The sequence below is a fragment of the Atractosteus spatula genome, chromosome 22, assembly GCF_055471065.1.
Source record: "Atractosteus spatula isolate fAtrSpa1 chromosome 22, fAtrSpa1.hap1, whole genome shotgun sequence".
Classification (NCBI taxonomy): Eukaryota; Metazoa; Chordata; class Actinopteri; order Semionotiformes; family Lepisosteidae; genus Atractosteus; species Atractosteus spatula.
Window position 1 is genome coordinate 8,612,385 of NC_142727.1, and position 27,524 is coordinate 8,639,908.

General features: G+C 39.8%; 1 protein-coding gene across 1 annotated transcript in view; it reads left to right on the forward strand.

Moving 5' to 3' along the window:
• Positions 1-6,223: 6,223 nt before the first annotated feature.
• clmpb (CXADR like cell adhesion molecule b) overlaps positions 6,224-27,524 on the forward strand; it is a 53,135-nt gene continuing 31,834 nt past the window's right edge. Inside the window, exon 1 of the mRNA XM_088939300.1 lies at positions 6,224-6,547. Coding sequence (XP_088795426.1) covers positions 6,445-6,547 — 103 coding nt within the window. The 5' untranslated portion in view covers positions 6,224-6,444. The remainder of the gene's footprint in view (positions 6,548-27,524) is intronic.

Genomic DNA, 27,524 nt, shown 5'->3' on the forward strand with positions numbered 1-27,524 from the left:
TTTCCTTAATGTATCCCCGAAAACTCTCTTTTTGTTCTTCTGTAGACAATTCTTGAGAGCTAGTTTCATAGACATAACCAAATGGATATGAAAGTAGTTGCTCCAGCACTCATGAGCATCTCTGACACTGAAGTCTCCAAGCAGAATAAATCTTGTCATCTTTTAGGATTCCATTGAGATTTTTTTTTCAAACTTGGTATAAAAAGCTTCTTTGGTTTCATTGTGTGAATGTAGATTAGCTCCAAGTGCAGAATCATGTAGGCATATTTGTTTCCTGATAATTTAAGATGAAGAGTCATGTGGTACTCATCGATTCCAAAAGGGAGTTTATGAAGGTAGTTATGAATAGCAAATTCAGCCTCATGAATCTGAAGTTCCTCCTTTGATTTTCACTTTCAGAAGGAAACATAGCCACTTTGTTCCTGGTGTAACCCCTCTCTATATGCTGCAGCAAGGCTGAAGTCAACAATTCTTGGGTCTTAAATGTAATAGGGCTTTCTGGATGGTCATTGTCTGGACAGCTCATGAGTGTTTGGATGTTCCATGCCTGAAATAGCCATGCTTTTTACTGTTCCTATTGCTCCTTCCCAGTGTCTGTGTCATATTCCCTGCCCTGTGCACACCTGTCTGCATCTTTCATTTCATGTGGCTTCCACCTCCCCACCACACCTGCCAGCATGCTGTAACATCTGTCCCCTGAGACAGGAAGGCTGGAAGATCTCCGCCTTCCCTTCCTCTTCCAACATGTCTGTTACTCAGCCAGCATACCAGCATCAAAAGAGGAGAGACCCAGGACACCCAAAGAAACACATCAGAAGGCCAAGTGAAGCTCTCGAGTTTTTTTACGCTCATAGCCTCTACATGGCTTGTTCCGTTGATTAAAATAATTCTCGACTTTCGTTTTGTCCCTTTGAATTGGAGTGCTTGCATGTAGAAGAGCAGCGTTCTGCCACTTAACTTATGTACCATTTTTCTCATCAACATTCGAATACAAATAAAGATGGAGATCAATCCAATGTCATGATCTGTTACTGAAATAATCGGTTCCCCCTCAGAAGATATTCCTTTTTGAACTGCATAAAAACCAAGACTTGTCCAGAGGGGAATGGTGAGCAGGACAGAAACTTGTAAAAACACATATCCTGGTTAAAGGTTGTGATTTTTTGCACCTTCTGGTGAGTGAAAAAGCCTTGAGCATAGCCATCTCTAACAGAAAACATAAGACTGCATGTGTAATATTAAGATACCTAAAGGGGAGCAAAGATGTGTCAGTACAAGTTGTGAGAAGGTCTAGTGTCGCTGAGGCATTTCTTCAGTATTACTTGACAAGACAATTTACAGGTGTTCCTCCACAAAAGGGATCCAGAAATAAAATCAGCAGGATGATATTTAAAAGGATACTGCCACTCGTCTTTACACTACATGTTATTTTCAAAGTAATAAATGATTTTTAATACAGCAAAAATACTTCACATTATGTGTTTCTGCTATTTTATTATTAAACAAACCTGTCCTTTGAAAAAGAATCATACTGTATAAGTTTGTTTCTCTAGCTTCTGGCATATATTATTTCTCTAGATTCAGTTGAGACCAAATTCACCAAAAATGCATTAAATTGCTGGTGATGTCTATTTGACCTAACAACAGTATGTGATTATTTCACAGTTTTTTTAGGCATCGCCTGTGATTCATCTACAGTAGTTGTCATTCTTCATCCCTGTGTTTGTGTAAGCAAGCCGTGGCTGGAAGAGTCTGATGATAATGGGGGTCAAGTGGTTTAGGTATTTGTGCTAAGAAGACAGTGCATGCTGTCAGTGAATATGTAATGTGTTTGAGTGACCCCCCCCCCCCCACCACCAAGAAATAAACATCCGATTGGGATCAATAAGCGCTGTGATCTGCTGTGCCTTGAGTTGCTGACCATAAATCTCCAAGGGCCCACCCCCTCCCTCATTAAATTATAAAAGATCTATGAGCAGAGGAACGATAACTGCGAAGAATCCCAGTGGTAACTAAAAATAGACAAACTGAACAAAGGCATTTTTTCCCCGTATTGTTACACAAGAATCCTTTTATCTCTGGTCTTGGTTTCTAAAGGTCGGGAAGTCGGTACCTTTTTTGGAGGAGAGTATAAAAGTCTGTCTGTGTTAGGGACACAGCGGAAAAAAACAGCTGACACAAGGCGTGATGTCACAGGAATGTAATATTGTGTAAAACTTGCCGAATGAAAAAACCCAGGTTCTTGATTCTTCTCATTTGGCACAGTGTGTGATCTTTTACTTTAAATTTGCAATGCAAATATAATACATTACAAGGGCTCAAACCACTACGGGCTAAAATGAAAGTTGTGTTTGTGTTGCAAGCTTTTAAAAACATTACGGACCTGCACTTAGGAAGATTACATTTTCATACCATAAAAAAACCCTAAACCTAACAGCCCTGAATGGGCTAGTGTCTAGGCCTTCTGAATATAATGTAAAAATGGAAATATATTTTCTTTTAAAAGAAGTAATACATGGTATTATGCATTGTTGTTGTCAGAATAGATTTATGGGAGGGAGGGGGATTACCATGCTCCTAGAGTGCTTCACAGGATATAATTAGGTAGCATGTCAAAGACAAGGCATTTGCATATTGTTAACATAGCAAAGCAAACCATTGGTCGGGTGTTAGACAGCTAAATAAAGTTCAAGGTGAAATAGAACCAAACCAGGTATCAAAGGAAACATATAATTCCAACAAATTCACAATGGATTATCAAGAAGATGACAAAATATTTATTTGTATCATGTTGCACTGACGTTTTCTGTCTGACAGCTTCCTGTTCAGCCTCAACAGGCAAGCTGAACACTTGAGTCGAGTAGTTTATTGCCATATGTACACGTACATTGGGATTCTTAATTGCACTATTCTCTCGGGACATTCACAGTACAACGGACAACACTACACAAAGTAGACAACAGGAAAAATAAATATATTGTGGAAAAATAAATAAATATGTAGTAGTGGGACCGAGAAAAAAAAAGAGGGTAGACTATGTAAAAAGTGCGGAGTGCAGCTGTGTATTGAGTCTGAGGCCCTGCAGTTAGCTGTTGAGGATACGCACTGCAGTGGGATAGAAGCTGTTCTTGAGCCTAGTGGTCCTTGCTTTAACAGTGCTGTACCGCTTGCGAGAGGGTAGGGGGGAGAACAGGGATGGCTGGGATCCTTAATGATGGATTGGGATTTATTGCAACAGCAAATGGTGTGGATCTCAACAATTGATGGTAAATCGCATCCTATGATCCTTTGTGCCGTTGCCACAACCCACAACACTTCTTAACAGTACAATGATAGTGCAAAGCTCTTTGAGCTGTACAACAGTCGAAGGCAGCAATCTTTCAGGCTTGCCCTAGCTGCTGCTCTGTGAGTGGAGCATTGGCCTGGCAGCCGGCTTCTGCTCCACCCACCTGTCACTCTGTGCCGGTTGTCATGGACACAAATTGACAGGAGACCTGGATCACCTGGAGAAAATTGCCATCTCGCCCCCCCTAAGGTGATTCAGAGATATTAAGGATATTAAGGAGCCTAACACTATTCAAAAATTAAATTTGGGCATTTGTAGTTTCAGTTTTAAACCTGCCTGTGTCACATCAGAGAGTATGTACAATACTAGAAGCAAGAAAGGATTACTCTTGTTCAGGTGGGTTACTCTTGTTGCCTATTTCAATTTCTAGGACTCTATTTCTTAGATTTTATTTTTTCTTGAAATGGCTGTAACAAGGGGTATAGCCTTTTCCCCACATGATAGCCTAATTTACAACATTTGATTCTGAATAATAGGAGTGTATCTATATTAATGTCTTGAGGTAGGAGTTTATATTTTGATTATCAGTACAATGGTATGCAAAAGTGAAGCACAAACATCACTGTAAATCTAAAAAAAAAATGAGTAGAGACCTTTCTTGGACCTGTTTTGTTTTAATGAACCAGTCCTGATTGCTAATTACCGTAATAACTAATGCAAAAAAAACATTAAATCTCTGATAGAATCAACACTATTGCGATAATATGCAGTGGGCTATTTATGTCACGTCTCATTTAAAAAACAAAACAGAACAGAGGACAAATACAACAAGAGTCCATAAAACACTCTGATAAAGAAAGTTTCAGGACCCCTTTAAAAACACTTTGCTAGACTGCAAAATGTGCCTCATATTCACTCTCAAAATAGAGTGCTGTTTAAAAACCATAATTATCTCTAAATGAAAAAAAACATTAATCTTGTTTTTGCTTTCTGCATCTATTTGGTCTTCAGCATGATAGGAATCTTCAAACTTTTGAAAACTTTAAGCAAAGTAAGGGTAATTTCTATTCCAGGGCAAAAGCTTTGACATTTCCTTTCTAATGTCAGAATTCATGTCATAGTGCTCTGTTCTTAAAAAGACAAACATCGAAGGTGCGTTTTCTGTGTTTCGGTCAGATACTAACTAGGAACAGCTGCCTACCTTTTTTTAGTGTGGACTCAGAAACACTCAAAGCAGTAACAGTGACTTGTAGCCTGTGTCTTTTCTTTGGAGCTTAATGCTGATTGTATTGGACAGGAAGAAATTCAGGGCTGTTTAGTTATTGGGACGTAAGAGAATTGTAGCTCAACGCCCGAAGAAGTACTTTTACAAGATGCATTCTACACAGTTGTACTGTCACAAGTATTCCCCCCGCCTGTGATATTTTTTTAAGAGCAAAAACAGCAGAGGGCATTAATACAACATAAAGCCTGCAAGCCTCATTCATTCACCCATTCAGACATTTCATGTCTGTTTTTTTAAAAAATCACCAAATAAACTGTGAAGTAAAACTGTAAAATGTCACAAGACATAACTTGCGGTACTAGTTCAGGTGGGTAGCTGCGTCAGCACGCGTAGGCTGCAAAGGAACAAGCAATAGGTTTATTCCATGCTGAAAAAAGAAGAAAGAAAACACAATGTTTTGGCCGTGAAGCCTTCTTCAGGTGTGAAGAAGGCTCCACAGCCGAAACGTTGTGTTTTCTTTCTTCTTTTTTCAGCATGGAATCAACCTATTACTTGTTCCGAACTTGCAGTACTATCCACTAATCAAGTGTTCAAAGCCTGTGTACCTTAAAATGGATGCTAATTTGTCATTAGCAGGTGTGATCCTCTAATTTGGAATGCACGATTGCTTTTGGTGAATAATTATGTTGCTGCTTTTCGATGGGATTGCACAGGATTGACTTGTTCCTCATGTAGAACCCTATGGTCGATGCACGTACCTGCAGAGTTTTCCTGATCAACACAAGCCACCTAAAAGTGTGCTGCTTTACAGGGAGAAGAAATAATATGGTTCCACCTATTGATTTTCTTTTTTGCATCTTCTGCAATAAACTAGCAACAGAGGCCTCTTGTGAGATCATCTCCACTTAAGTAAACAAATTAATGGAGGGCAGCATTGATTTCTGTGCCAGTCTTTAACTATCTTTTCCTGATGAAAGTGCTTCAAAGCTGTTTTAATCGCTTTGTGAACTTTGTGGCTTTCAATGTTTAAATTAACTGTAAAATTGAGTAAAAGCATGAAAGATTGTATTTAAACATACACATATATAAATGGAATACACTCCCCAGATCTTACAGAAGTGCATTTGTTAAATATGGATATATAAATGATTATATATATATAATCAGTCAAAGAGGGGACAGTTAAAAGCAATATGTATTAAGGGATGAAACTATATTTTTAAACTTCTCTATATAGGGCATGTATACTGTTTAAAATGTTCATATTGTATGTGAATCAAGTTAACTATCTTATTTCGCTTTATTTCACACTCTTTAAAGGCATTAAAAAATATGGTACACTTTTCTGCAATAAAACGTATTTAAAGAAACAAATGCACTGTTCTACGCTGAATTAGCATTTTTAGCTGAATGAATAGCCATCATACGCTCAATGAACGTTAACTGCTTCTTACGAAAATGCCACCTACAGTAATACGTATTGTTATTCCAGACGATTCGGGGTTTGGGACACTGTCCTGCTGTTCATCATGCGTGGAAGTGCAGAGATTCCTGCCGCTCCCGCTGCTCTTGACGGAGAAATGTGAGCGGTTCAGACTCTAGGGGTCTCCATCCTCCGGCTCCCTCCTGTCCCCATCTTTTCACCGTGAGCTGCGAGCGAAGGAGAGGGAGGGAGGGAGAGAGAGAGAGAGCGCTCAGACGCCGAGACTCGCATCCACAGTGAGACCAAGGCGAACTTTGGTGCGCCGGCTACTCTTGGCAGTGGGAATGGAGACATTGAACCGTATCGCTTCCATGTGAACAGTGAGAGAGGGGGAACCCGTTAAGATATGAAGCGCACGGACGCAATTACCAACAGAATTCTATTTTCCATTTTCTCCCCCTGAATTACTTCAGACCTGCTTCGGCGTGGCTGAACGCCTCGGTTACTCAAATGATTTTTAAGAGAGTCAGAATCCCTTCGCTGTCGCTTCCTCAGTTTGGATTTTCCGCTGAAGTGGTGGCCGTTATGTCTGCGTTTCGTTCATTGTTGATAGGTAAGTCTGTCTGGCGCACGTCCTGTGTATTGGCAAACTTTCTGTTGTTCTATATTCCAGCTTTAGGAGAGAACAGGTAACGGCAGCTTCGGAATTCTGCATGTTTCTATCCTGCGAAAATGTTGGCTTTGTTAGACATTTTTAAAGTTGGGGTATGTTACAGCGCTACAGCAAGGTTCTCAAGACCGTCGCTTCCATTTGTCATTCATGGTCTAAAAAAATGAACAAAGACTTTTTAAAACACGTTTATACCACTCATGTCTCATACAATATTTTTTTTTAAAAAGAAGAAAGCTACAGTAACAGAAGCGACCACCTTTTAAAATGTTTTTTTTTAAGTTAGCCAGAAGGAAGTTCACTTCATTAAAATCATTTTTTTTCTTCCAACAGGCGTCTATAACGTAAATTGAAAGCAGATGTGTGTGTGTGTGTGACTTAAACCATCAGTCAGGCATTTGTTCGCTTGCATGAAATGAAAGAGCCCAACACACGTAAAGAATCATTCCTAAAATCTTGCCTCTTTATCTAAAAAAAAAGAAAGAAAAAAATTCCAGCTTCTCACCCAAAACACAAAGAGACACGACGACGCACCAGCCTGAAAATCTAATGTGTTATGACACTGAATGACAAAAATATGAATTAATATCCACATTAGATGCCCTGTGGTGAACGGAGCACAGCGTGGCTCGGGCGCCGGGTGCCACGAGCTGGTAGTTTTCTGCGAGGCAGGAGGCCGGGTATCGCGTGTCCGCGCGTGCAGGGGTCAGAGCGCACCAGCAGCTAGTCGCGAGGCTAGTGCCGGGGACGGCACTGACTGACGCCAGCGCTAAAAAAAAACAGAAAAAAACTTCTGTTTTTCTTTATTTCAGCCATCTGCGATTTTGGTTTACGCACAAGAAGGCTAACATATACTTTCCGAATAAGTTGCATCGCTGTCCTTCGTGTATTCCTGCCCAGCACAGTCATCACCCATTTATTTACTGCCCAGCAAATTCTCCGTTTCTACTGAACATGAAGTACAGTATTATAACCACTGCACCACACTTTGCAGAATGATCAATCATATATGCCGCGCATTCTGACAGATAACACAAGCCGTGCGTTTAACCATCTGGTTACAATTCTCCTTCGGTGTGCCTTGTATATATTTCAGAGATACAGCATGCAATTCATTTGTAAAGAACAGTCTACTGTATATGGATACACTGAAGTCTATACACATATAGATAGAATCTCGATATTGTAACAACCACCTAGGCAAAAATGAATTAGTATTATATTGGAAAGACGTGAAGGCCTGGTACTAAAAGTATCATAACGCACGTAGCGTTTTGCCATTTTTAGCATCTCAGAAAAAGTGTGTCAGGCTGTTATTCTTGGTGTGCATGATTACGGGCTGTCTGTGTAGGTTTCCGGATAGCGGAGACTTGAGCACCGCGACACACCACGACAAATCGCTCGTTCTGCGCGTGGCTGCGAGCTATTAGCTACCCGCCGTTGCATTGCTTGTTAAACTACCGGTTTAAAAACAAAACAAAAGGGCAAACCGCTTCTCGCTCCTCTTGACGAGGACAGTCCATCTTTTATTGTATTTAAAAACGGAAGATTTATAAGAAAAACATTATGAATAAACTTAAAAAGAAATATTTGGGTTTGATTACCAAAGCCAGTTATGCGATTCTTGTGTCACTCAAGAACTGTCACTCGTGTAGTAGGAAATGAATGTTATTGCTTTTCTTTATTATGCGCACGTGCGCTTCCCGGGTGCTGCTAATTACGTGCGCAGCCCCGAGAGAGTAAATGAGCTTCAGTATGTACTGTATACTGTATCTGCTCAACAGCACGGTGAGAGGCGCAGGCTCCAAACAGATGAGCCAAGATCTTACAAGGAAGGGAATTTCGAATTCGGTCTCCGTGACTGAGATACAGCTCGCCAGCTGACGAGGACACCAAACTGAACTGCCCCTCACCGGGCGGTGCGTTCTTTTGTGTGAGGGTGGCTCTCTACTGCTGGTTTCCAGCCTAATTTGTCTTTCTCAACACAGACATGGTTGTTTTTCATTGAATTCCTAGTGTTTAATCCCCACGAAACAATAAAAATGCAAAGGAATGTCAACAGGTTAAAACGGAGAGTTTGTATTTGAATCATTTTTGTTACTCTTGATCCACTGAGTGGGCTTAATCTCCGACTCACAATAGGCTAACAGAGCCGCCAGCAAAGTGAAACATGCTTATTATCAACACCGGAGCAGGACTGTAACCTGTACTTGTACAAAACCAGACACATTTTTTTTCTTCTTTTCAAGCTGTTTCAAAGTCTTCGTATTTCTCTGGGACCAGTCACTGCCGTGAACTGAGCTGACGGTGAACTTTTAGTGTTCTCTAGAGTATCCGAACTCCAGCACAGCAATTGGTGACAAGCTTAAACAGTCGTTAGTGACTGTTTTAAATAAATGCTTTTGTTTTCAACCTCCTGGGCCGAAGGGGTAACATCTGACTTTACAGCTGGGGTTTGACATCCCATTAAGAGGCTTTTGCAAAGGTGGACGAATGGGGCTGAAGGAGTGTTGCCGAGCAGTGACCACAAGTCACTGAATTGTCTGATACATCTGAATTGTATTTGTACAGAGGAGGTGATGGGTGATTGGTAGAAAAAAGGAGCCTTGTTTTCCACCTGTACATTTGTCCCGAACATCAGTAATCATCTCACAGTATATGAAACAATTGCTCATCAACAGTTTTTAAAAAACAGGACATACTGTACCCATGGTAGACCAATCAAAACTTTCATGCTCGTCTCGTGAAAGGGTCCCCGAATGGCAGAGGATAGTTCCTGTTTTTTTAAAAAGATTTATATTTAATCATCAGATTTCTCTCTTGTGCCATAACCTCAGTATGTTCCTTATTTCCTTCCTTGCTGTAAGAAGAAGTCAGTAATACACACTACCGTACTGTGGCGAATGGATTGCCTGCTGACGCAACAGGATGCCAAAACAGTGTTAAAATCCTTCGCTTGTCTGCTTGGAGAATGTGGGAGCATGCACCGTGTTAAAAAATGAGGTGAACAGTATATTCAACGGAGTGAAAGACGGATTGCATTCCATTTTGCAGAAGAATTCGGGGTTTGGAATGACAAATCTGTTTTAAATTTCTCTCCAGAAAGTGCATACATTTAACTGTGTGATAAACTCATGTCCTCCTCAGTTGGAGAGTGGAGAGTGTGAAGCAAATTTGTTTCTGTGCACTTTGACCCATTTAAGAATGATAACAGAATACATTTGAACAGTACACATGCATGTGAGTGAATATATGTCATCATGCACAGGACTGATCCGAACAACAAGTTTACAGCACTTTGTTTCTTGTCTGAAGTACCCTGGATGAATGTATAATCATTTAATCCTTGTGCACATCACAGAAACACATTGTGTCCCATAGTATATACAGTATCTACATATATGGATTGTTGTCTATAACCTATGTATAAATATATTTAGCATTCGCTATTCTACATTATGTGAACTATAAAGAATCACTATGATATGCATTTTCATGAAAATGGCCATTTGAAAAACACCTTTAATGTATCATTTATATGACATTGCATAGTACTCATATTCATTTTGCATCATTTGTGTTTGAGAGGAGGATTTGCAAAAATCATTTTTTAGCCCTGAGTTTCAGCAGAAGTAAAGGAGGCAAGCACAGTTTTGTATGAAGACTATATTTAGAACGAATCTCCAGAGGCAGTCAAAGTATCTGTCAAATCTAGTGATGGCTGCAGTCTCTGGGGCCAGGGGTGATGAAGTCACGTCTCCATGCAGCCTCCCAGTTATTTAGTACAACGCACAGACAGGACCTTCATGATGGGCACAGCCAAGGATTCTTCAAAATATAGGCACTGCTAGCTTAAAAGCTTAAATGTAGGAGAACTGCTGGCCTGGTGACTGGGAAGACGTTATCCTAATGCATAACAGTCATCTTAATGGGCTTGCTTATTACCTATTCACTTCTCACTGGCCCTGTTTTTTGCCTGTCTAGTCCTATCTTAACTTGAAGAGGCAGCTCGTTCATTGTCTGGATATTGGATCTGTGTTCCAAAAAGGTATGGGGGCTGGTGTTTACAATACTACTTTCCCCTTTTAAAAAACCGAAAACAAAACAGAATTGTGAATTAGACGGGTTTTTTTCCAATCAGTGTGTTTTCACTGCTTCCCAGAGAGCGCTGCGAGATTCTGCTCTTGACACTAGTTGCACAGACTTTCCACTCTTTCCTTGAAACTTTGGCTGGGGCACTGATTCTGGCATTCCTGAGGGATGGGGAAAGGAAGCCGTCTGGTTCCTATTAAGCTGATGATGCAAAAGAAACCCGTATGTGTATACCGTACCGTACATCAGTGTTTCCTGTTCTGGCGAGAGCGAACGGCCCACGAGCAGGTGAGGTTCACGTTTTCACATTCTGAGTAAGGGTGCAGGGCTTTGTGCCAACATTAGAGACTTTTTTTTCTATAAATGAGACAGTCGGTAGAGAAATAATAATGCATCCGGTACATTTCCGCTACAAATACAACAAACTGTATGATAAATAAAAGCATGCCTGAAGGCAGGCGGGCTTTAATTAGCAGGGTGCAGCACAGCGGGATACACCTCACCAGTGGCCACATCAAAGAGCAGGGAGAAATCAGAGTGACACCCCCTGTTCTTCCAGTGCTGTGCTTTCAAGGACCTGAGAGCCACTTCAGACACAGCCCTTCACAGACAAAGTCACACCGCAGCCTTGTGAGGCATTCCTGAGTTCTGAAGCCCTTACTGAAGTGCGTGCCCTGCAATGGGCACAGTTTACAGTGTTTTGCATCAAGCTTGTGTCTGCAGGACCCACAGGAGTTCCTCTGCTGTTCCGTAACCTGCAATTTCCGGACATTTTGCCTTTCGGACCAAACTACAAGCTCCGAACAAAGTGGTGTTACTTTTTTTCCCTTTCCGTTCTTCCCAGTTTGGTTTTCACAACAGTATATTGCGGTACTGTTCTAAACGTGCTAAACACAATTACCTTTAATTTGTTTGCTTAAATGTGTACTTTAAGAGCAGATTTGGGACTAAAAATGGGTGGTCCTTTTAGTATCCTAAAATACTGCAGACATTCCGGACACATTTCCAAGATATTGAAGATGATGCGTTAAGTGAAAAAGCTTTATTTTCAGTAAACGGATTAGATCTTCCTTTAGAGATCACTTTGAGGTTTATGAAGGTAAAATGCTTGCAAGGGTTGACTGAGTTTTTTCCCATAATAAGCCTTTCCCACTCTGTGGGATATTTATGTCATTTTCCTAGTTGGAGCAGGTCTACAAATCTCAACAGAAGCAAGATAAAAAGAATGAACAAATTTCTGTATCATAAACCCATCAGTTGCTTGCCATTTCTCCCTTAGTATTTCAACCACTTTTTTTCATTTTGCATTCATCTGTGTGTGGTATAGATCTGGCTGTCTAATAAGAAAAAGAAACTGGACTAGCTATTGTTTCATCAACTGTCTATTTCCTTACCCAAGGTCTTACACTTTGTAAGGCTAAAGGTTTTGGTAGAAATTGGAAACGGCTCTTTTTCCTGTTTTTCATACCTGCCTTTTCTGACACTGACATACTGTACTGTATCATAGCTGTTCTCCAAAACCTACAAATCCTAGTTCCCCTCTGAGTTCTGACTGATTAAATTACTACCAGATTATGGTAAAGCACTCTCTCAAGATACAGGGACTGCCGGTTTTACTTTACAGCTAACCTTTGACAGATGTACTGGGCTGGTTTTCATTTTCTTTAATTCAAGCAGCATGCATCTCAAGGTTTTAGTTGAATATATAAAGAGGAATCTCTTAAGACTGGTTTCATACATCTTGTAAATGATGTCCTGAATTTTCTAATAGGTTTACAACCTAAAACTTTAAACTGGTTTCCGCCACAGGAAGCTTTGAACTACTGTAAATGACACTTGGTCAGTTTCAAAGATTAGGACCTATTTCCACATTATTAGCAGAATTAAATGACCATGAAACTCAGTGGTGCAGGTGTAATTACTCTCCTGCCTCTACAAATATATGGCAAGCCCATTTGTGTTAAATGAAAGGCCTCTGAAACGAGAACTTGGATATATATTAACATAATTCAACTGTACTCCGCATAGTGATAAACAGAATGCTCATTATTTATGTTATTATATAAAACATCAATATTATATATGTATGCTGTAGAAGTATTGATGTTAAGTTTTATTTGCTTTCATGTGACTAAACTGTTGGGATAAAGTATGTCTGGGTGCGGTAGTCTGTTTTGATCAGGAGTGCCTATTGATCCAGGGACCTCTAAGGATAACGGGATATCCTTATCTGGTGAGGGAGAGCAGAAACCAGCTTAAAATAATAATGATAATTTATCATAAAAAGGGGAACATTGTTGTCATCTAGTAAGATGGCTGATCAATGAAATTGTTTTTTCATTATCTGTTCACACAGAGACACCAACCTCCTTTGTCCTGCAGGAGCTTGTTTCTGCAAGGGGCAGTGATGTAATAGCTTGGTTCCGTACTGCGAGGCCCAATACGCTCTTAGATCTGAACGGCGATGTCAGTAAGCTGCCGAGGTGTTTAATACCGATTCACTAGCACACTATTGCCCTTGGCTTCCCCATTGAACTCTGTTTGAATTTGAATTCATGTTCTCGTTCTGATAAATTGACTCAGACTTCTGTTTCCTGGGCAACTGGAGTATGTTTTCATACCTAGGTTTTCATCTGCAAGGATTAAACCAAATGTTTGATCGAGCATTGGAACCTTGGCGTTTTAAAAACAAGGTATCATCCTGAGCCTGATAGTATAGATTGATTTTTAAAGGGCGGTTCACCCTGAGATTTCCTGTGATTCTCATGCATGGCTTTACAATGGCTTTACTACTCACTGGGACACAAGGAGAACATTGAATCATTACCCCAGTGCTAGGTCCTTTGTGGTGCAATGAATATAGTCTAGCCTTTTCTTTTTGAAACAGAAGTTCTGAGACACAGCTGGATTGCTGAATCCCAAAAGCCCAAAACAACCTTTCTGCTTTCTTTAACAATATTATTTGACAGTCATGGAGCTATTATAGGTATAGCAGTAGAACATTATTTGCTTCATTTTATATTAGACACAGTCTGTTTCCACTGTTTGTAGGACACTACATTCCAGGTTTTGAATTGTGCGCACTGTTGTCTCAGACCATGTCTGTCCCTCTGCCTATTTTCTCCTATTCTTGTGTAAATAATGTGCAGAGCTCTTCAGCTTCTTGGCATTCTGTCTTCATACCCTTTTTTGTTTTTTTGTTTAACGTAGTTTCTAAGCTTTTCAGGTGGATTAAGTTCAGTGCTTTGGTGGTTATTGATTGCGGTATTTTTACACACACACAGTGACCTATGGGAATGTGTAAGAGTGACAGCAAAACAGCAAAAATCAGTCACCCAACAGGCACTGTTGATCTTGCCCATTATTATTCCCTCACTTCTTTCTTCTGTTCACGCACTGCTTGGTTGGAGCACATCATCGGATGACTATTTAATGCAGAAAGGACCAGGCATTTTTATTCAGTGCGAAGGTTTTTACAGGTTTGCAATGCAAGGCTCAAATAACAAATACAGGATCTCAATGCAGTAGTATGTTATTGTGCTTACTCCATGTTTTGATTAAAAAAAACTTTTCTGCGAGAGAAAAAAGAGCATGGACCACACTTTGCAAATATTCCAAAATCCAAGACACCTTTTTTGTCATAGATACATAATAGGTAGACTGCCACTTCAGCTTGTTTTTCAAATAAAATATGTGATATTTATTTCGGAAATTTGGTTTTGTGATAGATGTGTCAGTGATGGATGATGTAATTAAGGGGGAGCAATACAGAGTTGCATTTTTCACACCAGAACAAAACATCAAAATGTGTATCATTGATCAGGCGCATGACATACTACAATTAAATAAGTAATGTAGTTAATTATGCAGTACTGAAATTCATGATGTTAATAAATTGCTTCAACCTTTTACGAGCAAATGAAAACAAAACAAAAACTACCATCATTGATACCTATAAAATAAACTTGCTAGTTAAGTTGCTTACACTATCAAGAATCTTTAGGGCATCGTGGTGCTGAAAATGCATTTTCTTTCCTGGAAATAGCTAGTGAACAGATGGCTCTACCACCTTTGTTTTTTACGAGTCGTTAGACTTGATTTCTTGATGAAATGGAGCCTTTCCGCTATATTGGACACGCAGATGCGTATCTTTGTGCTTTAATGTTTCCTCCATGCTTCACAGTCCCATTAAGAGCTAACACCCCCAAAACTCAGCATATCCCCGTATTAAAATTTTACCTTACAAAACTCTAAAAACATATTTCACTGAGATACCCAGCATGGCGAATGAAAGAACTGACTATAGACATGAAAAGCCTCTTTTTAAAAATTTTCCTTAGACAGCATATTGTTCTGGTCTTGGATACATTAGCATTACAGTTGTGTTATTCTGTTGTACAACTGTCTAAGGAGACAATTTAATATCGCCTTCAACACAACTGAAGCTCCCAGCAACTGTCATGCAGATGTTGCTATTTTCTTTCCCCTGATGTACTAATGCTAGTCATTGTGTGTCTCTCCTGAGTCTATTCATAGTTGCTTTACCTTAATATTCATCTTGCTTGACAGCATAGCTCTAATACACTGTGTTAGATAAAGGATAAGTGGCTGAGGTCTATTAAGGAGGTGTACTTTAAGTATTATATAATTATTCTTGCATATCTTGGACAAGGCACAGTTTACTGTTATAGCCCTTGTAGGATCATTTTGTTTTATGTGAGCAAACATTTGCTAAACTACAAATTACTTTTTACCAAGCAAAGTGCACATGCATTATTGAGAAATATTCTGATTAAAATATTATTGAGACGGATATCAGGAGAGCAGCCATCATAAATAGATCTTTCTATGTTTATTAGTCTTGGTATCATGAATTCTTGTCTTCACGAATTCTGTCCTTTTTTTTCCATGCATTTAATTCTCGGGAGGTTTATTACATTTATCCTGCCTTTTTAACTTCAGTGCTTATTTTCTCCATCATTTGTATGTGGTGTAAAGTCAGTGCACATTGGTGTTTGCTATTTTAGTTCAGCTTTACTGATAGACTCACAGATTCATTATGTTGAAAAAGCAAAGGTCACAGAATGAAGACCTTGGAAAGTTAGATATTAAGAGCTGGCGTAATGCCCCAGTCTTCAGTAACGAGCTGTGAACTCAAAGATGCCATTAAATGAGAATAAAAAGTGACAGGACACTCTCATAATTCAAAGTTTACTCTAACAACAACAAAACATTGAGTGCTTTAAATTAAGCAAATGTGGGTTTATTTTAGTCTTCTATCGTTTTCTCTTTTATTTAGAAAGATAGACCATTAAAATAATCCATTCAGACCCTTAAGATTATTTATTTCACAAGTGAGTAATGGAAAATAATGAGGACTCATAGCGGTAGTTATTTAAAATACAGCTCTTCTTTTTATCTTTCACATGATGCAGGAGTGATTCTGTCTTCCCTGCTCACCCTTCCCCTTTGATACACCACTGACAGTGAACAATATGGAAATGTGGGCTTCACAGAAAGCATCTTGGTAATGAAGCAATTATAAAGCCTACCTAAGCCGGACTGAACATGTCTCTGCAAGTAAACTGGATTCAACCGCTGTCTCAGCACATACTGTATCAGACCCATTACATCCCACAGACACTTTACCCCAGTCATGTGTTTAGAGAAACCTAAATAACTGCTTTCCCTTTACAGCAGCTCACACGTAAAGGTATAATTATGAGATATGAAATGCTGTAAAATCCCCTGTGTCTTAAGTTGTGGTATTGAAGGTGCTGCTTGAAAGTTCTCTTTTTCTATTATGATATTATCTTGATCTATTATCCTTCCTTCAGTTAGCTGTTTTATTTAGATATACAGTAAATTATAGCATAGCCTGTTCCTCACTGTAGTCTTTTGGGATTGTTGTATGATTGGAGCGTACCAAGTACTCTCAGATGAGCACTGTCAGATAAGTCGAAATGTTAAAATGTGACGTGATCTAAAAACATTAGCATTTTTTGACAGGTGCCCTTAGGGAAAAGGTAACAGTATTAAAAATACCTGTTCTGGGACTGTTGAGCTTCAGAAACACAAGGGTTTTCTGTCCCTAATCCATGGTAATTCATTATATTAATTTGAAAATGTCATTTCAATACAGTATATCTTTTTATATCAATGATGTCTTTCCCCTCACTTTTAAAAAAACTGTGGTTTGGATTTATAAAGCTCTCTCTGTCGGCACCCATCACAATTGAGGATGATTTTCAAAACAGACTTTCATATCAGTCTTTCATGATAGTTTTATCTGTGTCTCTCAACATGGCCCAAGATAGCAGTCCAGGACAGACAGAGCCTGTTGCAGTTTGAGTGCATGTTCCCGAGTAGAAAGAATTGCTTGTCAGAGGACACTATTGCTGCTTCGCCTGTCTTTTTGTTATACTTAAAGGATCTTCTGCAGGCAGCATGGAGGACACTATTTTCACTTACGTATGTTCTCTCCATCTCAGCTAGGGCAGGGATCATGACTTCTCCACAGGCTGTTAGCTTGGTTTCGAATCTGATGATGAGATCTTCAACGCACACCCATTTCCTCAGACGGCTGCAGGCTGTCTTAGAAGACGTTGGAAGTGAAGTTGGATGTCTTCACCAGTGTTGTACGTCTGTGTAGTGTACAGTAGATGACTTCTGAGGCACAGGAGACACTCAATATTCCACCAGTTCAACCCATGAAACTGAATGGCTGGAGCAGGTGACTCTATACTGAGAGCTTTTTGATGGAGCACCATAGTCTTCTGAGTGTTAAATGTCAACTATACCTTGTTAAAAATAAGGTCCACTTCTGAGTGAATACAGCCTGCGGTGTCCTCAGCATTCTGGATCTCAATGGCTAAAATCAGGACGGTGTATGTTCTGAAATGAAGTTGGCTGTGCCTTAGGCTGTACCTTCTATTCTGAAGTACTTCCCAGCTGAGAGCTTGTTGGTGGTCAGATGTAGAATTGCAGTAAGGGAAATATAAGCATTGGCAGCCTTGCTTGACTCCTCTCTTAACTTGAAGGGGGCTTGCGATGGATCTGTTACTGAGAACTGTTGCTTGTGTATTATCACAGAGCAGGCACGGCTTAAAATATCATGGAAACTGGAGATAGAATTGTGCTTGGGTCTCGGCATATAAGATCCCTTCTGCAACGTAAGCTAGTGCCGCTAGCCAAAATTAAATCAAAAGATCTTGCAAAAGTGAATTGAATGTCTCATCGTTTTTTATGAATGCAAATTTGCATTTTTGTTAAAAACCACACACACATATATATACAGTATATGCATGAATTCTGTTAGTGTGTGGTGTTTCTCTTCCTAAAACAGATCTGCATAGCAGTGCATTTCCTGGAACTGAAAAGCAAAACATCAAGAGAGAAAAAGCAGTGTCTTGCCCATGTCAGCCTCACCATTTTTCAATTGCCTGCAGCACAGTGAATTTTGCCAGACATCTTCAGTTAAAGATTTTCTGTGCTTACAACATGATGGGCCTAAAGTCTTTCAATATATCTAGGTATTTTATAAATGGAACTAGATTATATGATGGTTTTATCCATCATATAATTGTAGTTGCAGATAAATGTGAAATAGATTGTTTTCATAAACAAAACTAAAAAAAAAAAATCTAATTCTCTTGTAAGTAATGTAAGTGATAGTGAAATTAATCTGTTAGTAGAACAGGTGTATTTAGCTTTGCTTTACTACCAAACTGTACTTTATTTTTTATGCAAAGAGGATTAAAATCAACAGATGTTTCAGACCTAGTTACATACAAATTAAAATATCAATTAAAGGATTTTGCATAAATCTAAATTTTGGAAACCTAATAAACTGTATAGTTGCTGTAGCTTGACTAAGGATTTCAAGCTCAAATCTTAGACGTTTATGGCTTTTAATTCCACCAAATAAGAAAGTAGCTATCCTTGTTTCATCTGAGATGACATCTACTGTAGTACATTTGTTTTCCAAATTAAGCTTCTGTATGATAAATGAACGTTTTTATTTTTTGAAGTAAAGAAATTATTAAATCCTTTTTAATTTATATAATTTTACACAGGGGATATAGACAATATGAACAGTATAAAAAGTCAGTTTTGTGTGATTTTTCAAATTCTCTTGTTTGTTATATGCTGTAGAAGATAGAAGTTTCAGATTCCAATTAAATTAGAGTGACATCAATTACTTTACTTTTTTCATGGCTGAGCGAATGTATACTGTCACAGCAAGGGAAAGAATTTTATTAATGCTTTTAAGTGATGCACAATTAAAATGAGTACAAGACAGATAAAGACACTCTTACAGATGCTCAAAAGATTATTATCTCTTTCTTCAAATACAGTCTTATCCTACAGATTTAGTCAATACAGCGCATATAACATCTAATTTGACAAATATCTTAGGTAGTTTTTTTTCCTCAGTAGTGCTGCTTTTATGTGAGATTTACAGTATAATATCAAAGAGAACCATATTATTTAGAAAGGGCAGAAAAAAATGATCTTTGTGCTGCAATGCTCAGTCTTATTGAGGGTCTGACCGTTATAAGGAATTCAAATTAAAGATGTAAATGTTCTCTTCTGTTTTGATCTTTAAAAATAACTTTTTAAAATGAAATCATTGTTTGAATGAAACAAAGATAATATGGTGCTATGGTTCTTCTATTTGGAAGAGAAAGGGAAGGCCTGTCCTTCTGCTTTGTCTTTTAGAGGCTTCAGGTCTTTTAAAAAGAGCTGCAAGATCTGACATCGCCTGTCGCTTCCATGAGTTATCGGAAAATTGTATTCGAAATCCTGGGAGTGTGCTGTAGCTCTTGAAGAGCACAATGAAAATCAGGACAGAAGTGCCCCGTACCATCCATTAAAACATTTAAAAGTTCTCTTTTAAGCAAGGTAAATTATTTGGGGTTTCATTGAAAAGTAAACAGAGAATACCTACAAAGAAAAAGCTGCGTTTGTCAGAAAGTATTCACCCTTAAGCATCCCTTTTAAATGTTTACCTTGGTAACATTTCAAAGTATTTTTGCAGTGCTTTTATGGTTTCAACATGCATTTCCTTCCTTTGGCATGATTCCCCCCAGCTTTTTCATACTTTTACATGGTTTCATAGTATGTTACTTCAATTATGTCCATTCCATATGGTTTTTGATGTAGCAGGATGGTTTCTAGGACATGTGGCAGAATGGAGATCCTTGCCCTTGACCAGTCACTTGACCAGTCAGAAGATGGTGAGGTTTTGTTTTGGTTTGGTTTGGCCTGATTCTCTGTAAACGCACCCTTGCAAGAGGGATAAGATGTATCTGTTGTGTCGGAGAGGTTTTTGCATCCTGGGGGATGCGGTGAAAATAGCCCAGCTGTGGTGGCCAGTACCCTGAGGGGTCAACATACAGTATGGTGGAGAATGTGGGCACACCTCCAAGGTCTGTTTACATAAAACTAGAAGGAAACACTACAGAGATGGAGATGCTACAGCAGAGAACTGCAGCACTGCTATTGACAGCTGCTGCACAACGGGGGGAGAAGCCATCCCCAGTGGTGCCAGAGCAGGCTGAGCCACCAATTCCCACGCCTCCTGAGAGCCCAGTGGCAAGAAAAGAGGGGGAGAGGCAGGCAGAAGCCCTTTGAATGACCAAGGGAAGGAAGATCTACCAGAGCTCCCTGTAGGAGGGTGCTGATGGACCTTTAAGAGATAAAGGAAGGTGAGAAGGGACCACCACAGATTACTAGAACAAAATCCAAAGATGAGCCAAATGAAAGGGATCATGATGATGGTGATGAAAGGTCATACCTAGTCTGGTTCATACCTTATATCAGGGAGCCTGACAGTGACAGAGTGTCACTGCCCCCGCCAAAAACTGAAGGGGGGTGAAAAGTAGAGCTTCCCGAGGTTCCCAATCTGAGAAGAGGATGAACAAGGGGAGACTTCAGAAGTTCCCGTTTTGAGAAATGAGAGCTACCTGAACTTGTCCAGACGGACAAAAAGATGAAGATTGACAATAAGGGTCACTGCCGCACTTAGTGAGGAGGTTTTGTCACAGTCATCCAGTTGTCCAGAAAGGAGGGTACCATCTGAGCCAGGGAGAGAGAAGAGACTATGACTATGGCCAATGTCCTCAAACTCCAGTGAAGGAACAGATGAGGATATACGAGGAGTGCATGATCACAGGAGGGGGGCGCTATTGCTTCTGACTTCTCTCAGAGGGATTGGGGTGGTCTTGAAATGGTCTGTTTGAAAACCAGGAAAAAGAGGATCCTGGACTCCTTATGTGCAATCTGAAAACACAGGGCGGGTCCACTGAGATGCACTGCATCAATGAGAGAAGGAGTCATTAGAGAAGTCAGTTGAGACATTGAAGTTCAAGCTGGATTGTAACATGCAAAAGGCAGAGACATTTTAGTCGGTGCCGGTGAGCAGCTCAGCTATGTGGCTCTCTAATTAGTAATTGAAGAAGAGCTCAGTTAGTGCAGTCAGTGGGTGAGCTAGATTTTGCATTGGTTTATTCACCATTTTTTGCATATATATAGTCCCCCGCAACATGGTCAAAATGTCTCCATTGTGTCGTGGAGCTCACTAGAAACTTTTCTTTTGCACACTAAAGGTCAATGTTAAGACCTAGCTGTTGTGGCCAGCATCCCGAGGTGTCGCAGATGGTGGAATATTTTTGAGCTACCACTGTTATACAATGTGAATGAGAGTTTCATCTTTAAAGACAGACCAAGGAGTATGATCCCGTCAAATCCTAGAAACTCTATCGTGTTCCCATGTACATCAAGAAAGAGCACAAGGCCGGAGAGCTTTTTGCTGGGTGAACCTCAAAGCTCTCTTCCTGTTAAGGTGATCCAAAAAGATTTTTATATCATTTTAATAGCATGTAGCTCTGCTGCTGGCATGTAGTGTCCCCCTTAATCCAACGAATTGTCTTGCTTCTGCTCCTGATCTGCGGTGCAGTCGGGTAGCTGGATTATAGTGGCTACTTCACGTCACCCAGCTGGATGCTGCACTTCAGTGGTGGATGACGTGGGTCCCTTCCTTATAACTACAGCTCTTTCTGAGTCTTTGGGATGAAAAGCTCTGTATAAACATAATTCATTGAAGCAGGGCCATCGTTACGATGAGAAATTCCAACCGAGAGCACAGAAACGGCAGCTAAATGACAACAGGTCAGGGAAACTTCAGCTTGTTATCCCATGTGGGTGTTCTTTTACTTTAGGGGTCAGTAGGCTGTCATGTAGTCTTCGTTAAAACAGGAAAGTAAATACACTCTCCTTTCTAGATTGGTTCTTTCACCAGCCAAGTAAAAGCTAATAAATCTTGAGTCAGTAACAGCACGAGAAGCAGTGTTTGACTCCCTGTGAACCCAGGGTAAATGCCTTTTTTTCCACACTGATACCTGTAATCTGTCATTTTCCATACGCTGCCATTTGGTTAATCATTCTCCATAGTGCTTTTGGCTGAAATTATGTACAGGAGTAAAAAAAAAAATCCATCCATCTCATCTGGAATGTTTTTTTTCCATGCACCATAATATCATTTCAGTAGTTCAGGAAACTCGTAATTAATGCAAAGCAGAAACCAAGTTTATTAGAATAATGTATAGCGAAATGAAATAGCGAGGTGTCTGTGAGGAGGAGGTTCACAGGGAATGAGCCAGGGGGCTGCAGCAAGGGTGAAGATGGGGAGGAGGGAGGGGTACAAGAAAAAAGCGGAAAGGAGCGCTCAGGAGGTGAGGTATTAGTACACAGACGTGATGAAGTGGGCGGATAGAATCTGACCTCCTCCTGAACTGTTAAAAACTCAATTTGGACACATTGAGACCTACAAGACCAAAGAAACTTTACAGCACATGAAAAAAATGCAGTGTTTTATACGCATTATGGAAGCTGGCTGATTATCATCCATCAGATTTCTGCTGCATATGGCATTTTAGAATCACCGAGTGTCACATGTATTTAAACAGACTGGAAGTGTTTTGTTTTTTTTAGGAAGCTAGAAATTTGCTGTAATGGGAGTTTTAAGATTTGAAGTGACAGAAGGGTTGAAGTATAGCCTGAGAAGCATAGCACAGAAAAGAGCTGTAAGGATATAAGGAAAAGAAACACATAAGGAAAAGAAACTTGAAATACAGTATCATGTGTTCATTGGCATTCTTAGGTTTATTTATCAAATTAATATTTCTGCAGTGATGTTTCTCAAAACTGATGTTTAACGTGTATGCCTAGTTGTAGGTGAACTGGGTAAACTTTCTCGTGTATCCAATTATTATTATTCTGCTTATTGCGATAAATTATCAGCAAATACATTATTTAAAACTTGTGATTTTGCTACTTACCATTACACTAAACGAGGAAAATCTCAATTCTATTTACTGCACAGTGAGCATGAAGAGAAAATGAGAAAATGAGGAAGCAATTGAGCTTACAGAAGTAATTTCGCCTTCATGGGCAGATCTTTTTCACGGAAGAAGTCATAATTTCTCTTTTACAGTACATGTACTGTAAAAAAAATACATTTTTGTGGACATCCTGGTGATTTGTCAGAGGGTGTGGCTGTGTGAAGGAATAAAAAGCATGAGCAGGATCTGTTACCTAACCTCCGGCATGATCCAGAGGGGAGACATACCGAGGCCTCTGAGTTGAATGTTCAGTTTAGAGAAAACTGATTATGATCTGTTGTTTTTTTCACTGCCATACCCTTACAGGAAATATTCTGCCAGTGGGACTTGGAGCTGTATTTGAAAAGAGAATATCAATTAAGTTTTATAGTTCTGCTGTTGAAATAATTTGATGGAACCCTTAGCTATATTTAGCTTCACTTGTCTTAAACACTATACAGGTATCCCAGGGGCATCGGAGCCACAGCCGTGCACAGAGAGCACCTGTTGTCTCTATTAGCATCGTTTTCATCTACAGTATTAACAAACCCCGATATTCGCCTGCATGGCTGTTTCAGTGAACGGAGCAGAAAAAACGAAGCACACGTGCAGTAAGAACAAATGAAGTACTCAGCAAGAGCGGATAACTTTTTGGTTTGAAAACAGATTGTTTTGTTTTACATATTTACTTTATATTGGTTTACTTTCTTGTAAAAACGTGGAATCAAATCTTTCAATTGCATTCAATATTATAACAAGGGAGCAAACAGTTAAAAGGGAACTGAGACAGCTGATGCAATGACTGGTGGATAGATGATGTCATTGCAGAGCTATAGGGGGTTGCAGTTGCCTATTACTGGGAGCAGTGATGCCTTTCCTTGCAAGCTGCTGTAAATGATACGTGCCACGGTCAGATGCAGTGGTGGTCATGAATATACAATGCGTGCTTCTCTGTGACTGTTGCCCCCATTCACAGAGCCAAAAGAGAGCATGACCCTCGACTGGACCATCCTGTTCCCTCAGCAGAGGTTGAAGCCCTGCGGTCTCGTGTGTCTGCTGTGCAGGCAGATTTCGCTCTGGACTCGGCCTGTACTTGGGCGTTCGATGCTCCTGTCGCACAGGCAGAATTTCGCTGGAGTACTGCACTTTAGACAGGGCTGCAGGAAGCGTGTACGCGTGCCCATTTGGCTCTCCCTATGATTATGTAACTGCAGTAAAAAAATCTCTGTATTTTAATGTCATTTTCACATGAAGATCTCATTACTTCTGCTTAATCCTGTTATCTGTTTCCAACATTTATGACCAATTCGAACATGAGCACGAAACGGGAAACTATTGGTTAGATTTTTCAGCAACAGTGTGGTGCTACTGTATTTTTCTATACGACGATGCTGGATTGCAGCTGCAGTGCACTTTAATTTGCAGTACCACTCTTTGTACTCTGATTTTTTCAGTTAATGAATAGTCATGGTTACAAAGAATTATTATTGAAATTCAAAAATATTTAACAACTTCAAATAAACATCAGTTATAAAACGATTAATGGTAAATTATCAGAAGTAGTCACATAAAGTGTTTTATAAACAGCTAATTTTATTGTCTGACGAGTCTGGCATTAAATGTAGCTAATTTTCAATAGGACGTGATTAAAACCATTTTCACCATATCTAGCCTTACTGTTTATTTATTTATTTTTTATTTTTGATAGCACGGTGAAGTTATAGAACCACTTAAATGAAACCACTTTTTATATTTGTTATTCATATTGCTGCACATTGTGGGGAGAGAAGGATTTGTTTGGGCATTATTACCCAGAATTCTCTGTGTTTTCTTCATCTAACTGGCAACTCAAAACCAGAATGGAGCCTTGCTAGGTCCAGTTGGATGTCCGTATCTTCGAGCACTGATGGTGGTGTTTACCCCCTGGCAAATCACTATAGTTGTTTGGCTCAGAGGCTTTCAGGTCTTGTTATGTCTCCTGAGCATCTACCACTAGAATCAGAGCTAAAAGATTTGCCCACTTACTCGGCACCCGAAACCGCGCTACTGCCCGAATTCTCCACTATACACTGACACTATATGTCGGGGCATATTTTAAAGCCAGGGTTCAAATAACACAGAAGCTCACCATGGCAAAAAAATTGCAAGAACATTCTGCACTTTTTTTAACAAATGCCAGAAAGGTAAACAAATAAAGAAAAACAGCTATCAGGGATGTTGTTAACTGACCTTCATTTCATTGACTAACTGAGACTGGACACCTAGGCAAAACATGAGTTAAAGCAAAACAAACAGACGGGCTTTACCAAAATCAAGGTCTTTTCCAGGCTTGTGTCCAAGTCATGTTCAGGTTGGCCTCCAAACAAAGGTAGCTGTTCAGAGAATTGGCACTAATCAGTAACTTGACACTTCTCATTTCCACTCCATTCTAGACTAGAGAGTCTGGTCCACTTTTTCTTTGCAGTAGACCAGTTAGTTTTACAGTACTCCTGTAGTGCTGGCTTCTGTGTAGGTGCAGTAGGTGCATCTGCATTGGGAGAGCTGGTGTCATTTCCTCTTTTGGACTTTGGGGCCTGTAGTTCCCAAGCCACTCTCATCTCCAGTGCCCTCGCTTGTCAGTTAGAAATGTATCTGGCCTCTATGACTGTGATGATCCTTGTAGCCTGAATGCTGAAAGCAAAGGACACATGCCAGGAACTCAGCTTAGCTGGAAGTCCAGTGCATTGCCGGGCACACACACACAGAGGGATAATTTAGAGACCCAGCCAGCATGTCTTTGGAAAGTGGAAGAAAAACCATCTGGAGAGAATCCATGTGAACCTGGAAAGAACAGGCAGAATCCACACAGAATGCTCCCCTGTCTAGAATCATACCCAGAAGATGCAAGACGGTGCTAATCACCACAGCACTGTCACACCCTGATGACATTCAGTAGTCAAAAGAACAGTCAAAAAACAATTAGGGCTGTTGTTGAAATGAGGGGCATTATAAAATAGGTGAGATCTGCATCTGTGGCATTATATTTTTAGGTTCAGATAATATCAGTGAGATTTGAGGAAAAGAATTACACTGCAGTAAGTGTGCAATGTAAATCACTACAGTGCCGTTCAGCCCAAGTTGCGCAGTGCAGTCGCATATCACCCTCTTAATTATTAGAGAGAGCAGAGCAGGAGCAGCGATGAGCAGATGTTCGCCATCCAGTTTCCACACACAGGTTTGCATCGTGGGAAGAGCCACAGGTGTGTTGGGAGAGGAGATGCATATTTGTTTTACTTCGATTTTTTTTTTCATTTGCTTTTTTCCCTCTTTTATTCCGTTTCAACCAAGCCAGCAGAATCTGGCAAAAGGCACTGAAACCGCACAGATGTTTAAACTTGTTAAGCAAGTCCTGTCGGGCATCAGTTCATCAGTCATAATAAACAGACCTAATTTACAATTAAAAGCACCTGGCGCCCCCTTGACTAGCTATTAAGTGGAGCTCATAATCAGCGGTGGCTTGTGCTGTAGACTTAATGACTGTTTTGTGAGTGTGCCCGATTTAACCTCACTTATTCACTGTCTCATTCCATGATGCTTTAACTCTCTTGTCTCTATGTCTATCAACAAAATGCCTTTAAAAAGGACTGTTTATGTGTATGGGGTAGACTAGGTTTTTACTCCCTTTGTTTTCATAAACAGTGTTTTAAGGGATTTAGGTTAGTAACTTGCCCATTCTAGTTTTATTGCAGATATTGCAGTGGTAGGAGGTTGATTTTTGTGTGTCTCTGTTCTTGTAAGTCTAAAACTGTTTATTTGCCATTTTGGAAGTCTAAAGAAATGATAGCTTTAGTGCATCCATTCATCCATCACCAAAAATCTATGTGTTATTCTCAAGCACATTTTCTCCTCAGATTTCCAAATGATTATGATTTCCATGTCATTAGTTTCTTTGTTTTCACCGTCACTCTAGAGAAATGTTGATTTTAAAAAAATATGGTTTTGACAGATGTAAAAGAGTCTTCTACCAATAAATGCAAATTGTGTTTAACAAGTTCATACTGACCCAGACTGACACAAGTGATATTTTTCTGTTATATAATGCAAAGTCCAAAAAAAGATCTGAATATAAAACACAATCATTAATACAGTTTAATTATTCTATTATTTGTTTCTCAGACCTGTTTGTCTGTCATTTCTCTTTTCTTTTCTGTTCTTCAGTCCGTTAGTTCTTTAAGTTTATACAGAGTTTTCCAGGGGATGTGCTTTATCCATCACAGACGTATAGCATCTACCTGGGTGATAAACAGCAGCCTTTCTGTGCCACCCACCCGCTGCACCACAGTTCACGTGGAGAGCTGTGAAATTACATCACCAGTTGACTTAAGGGGAGCTTTAGGTAGGCTGGGCTATGCAAGCCCAGAATGGAATTTAGCCAGGGACACTACCACTCTTTTCAGAAAGTGTTC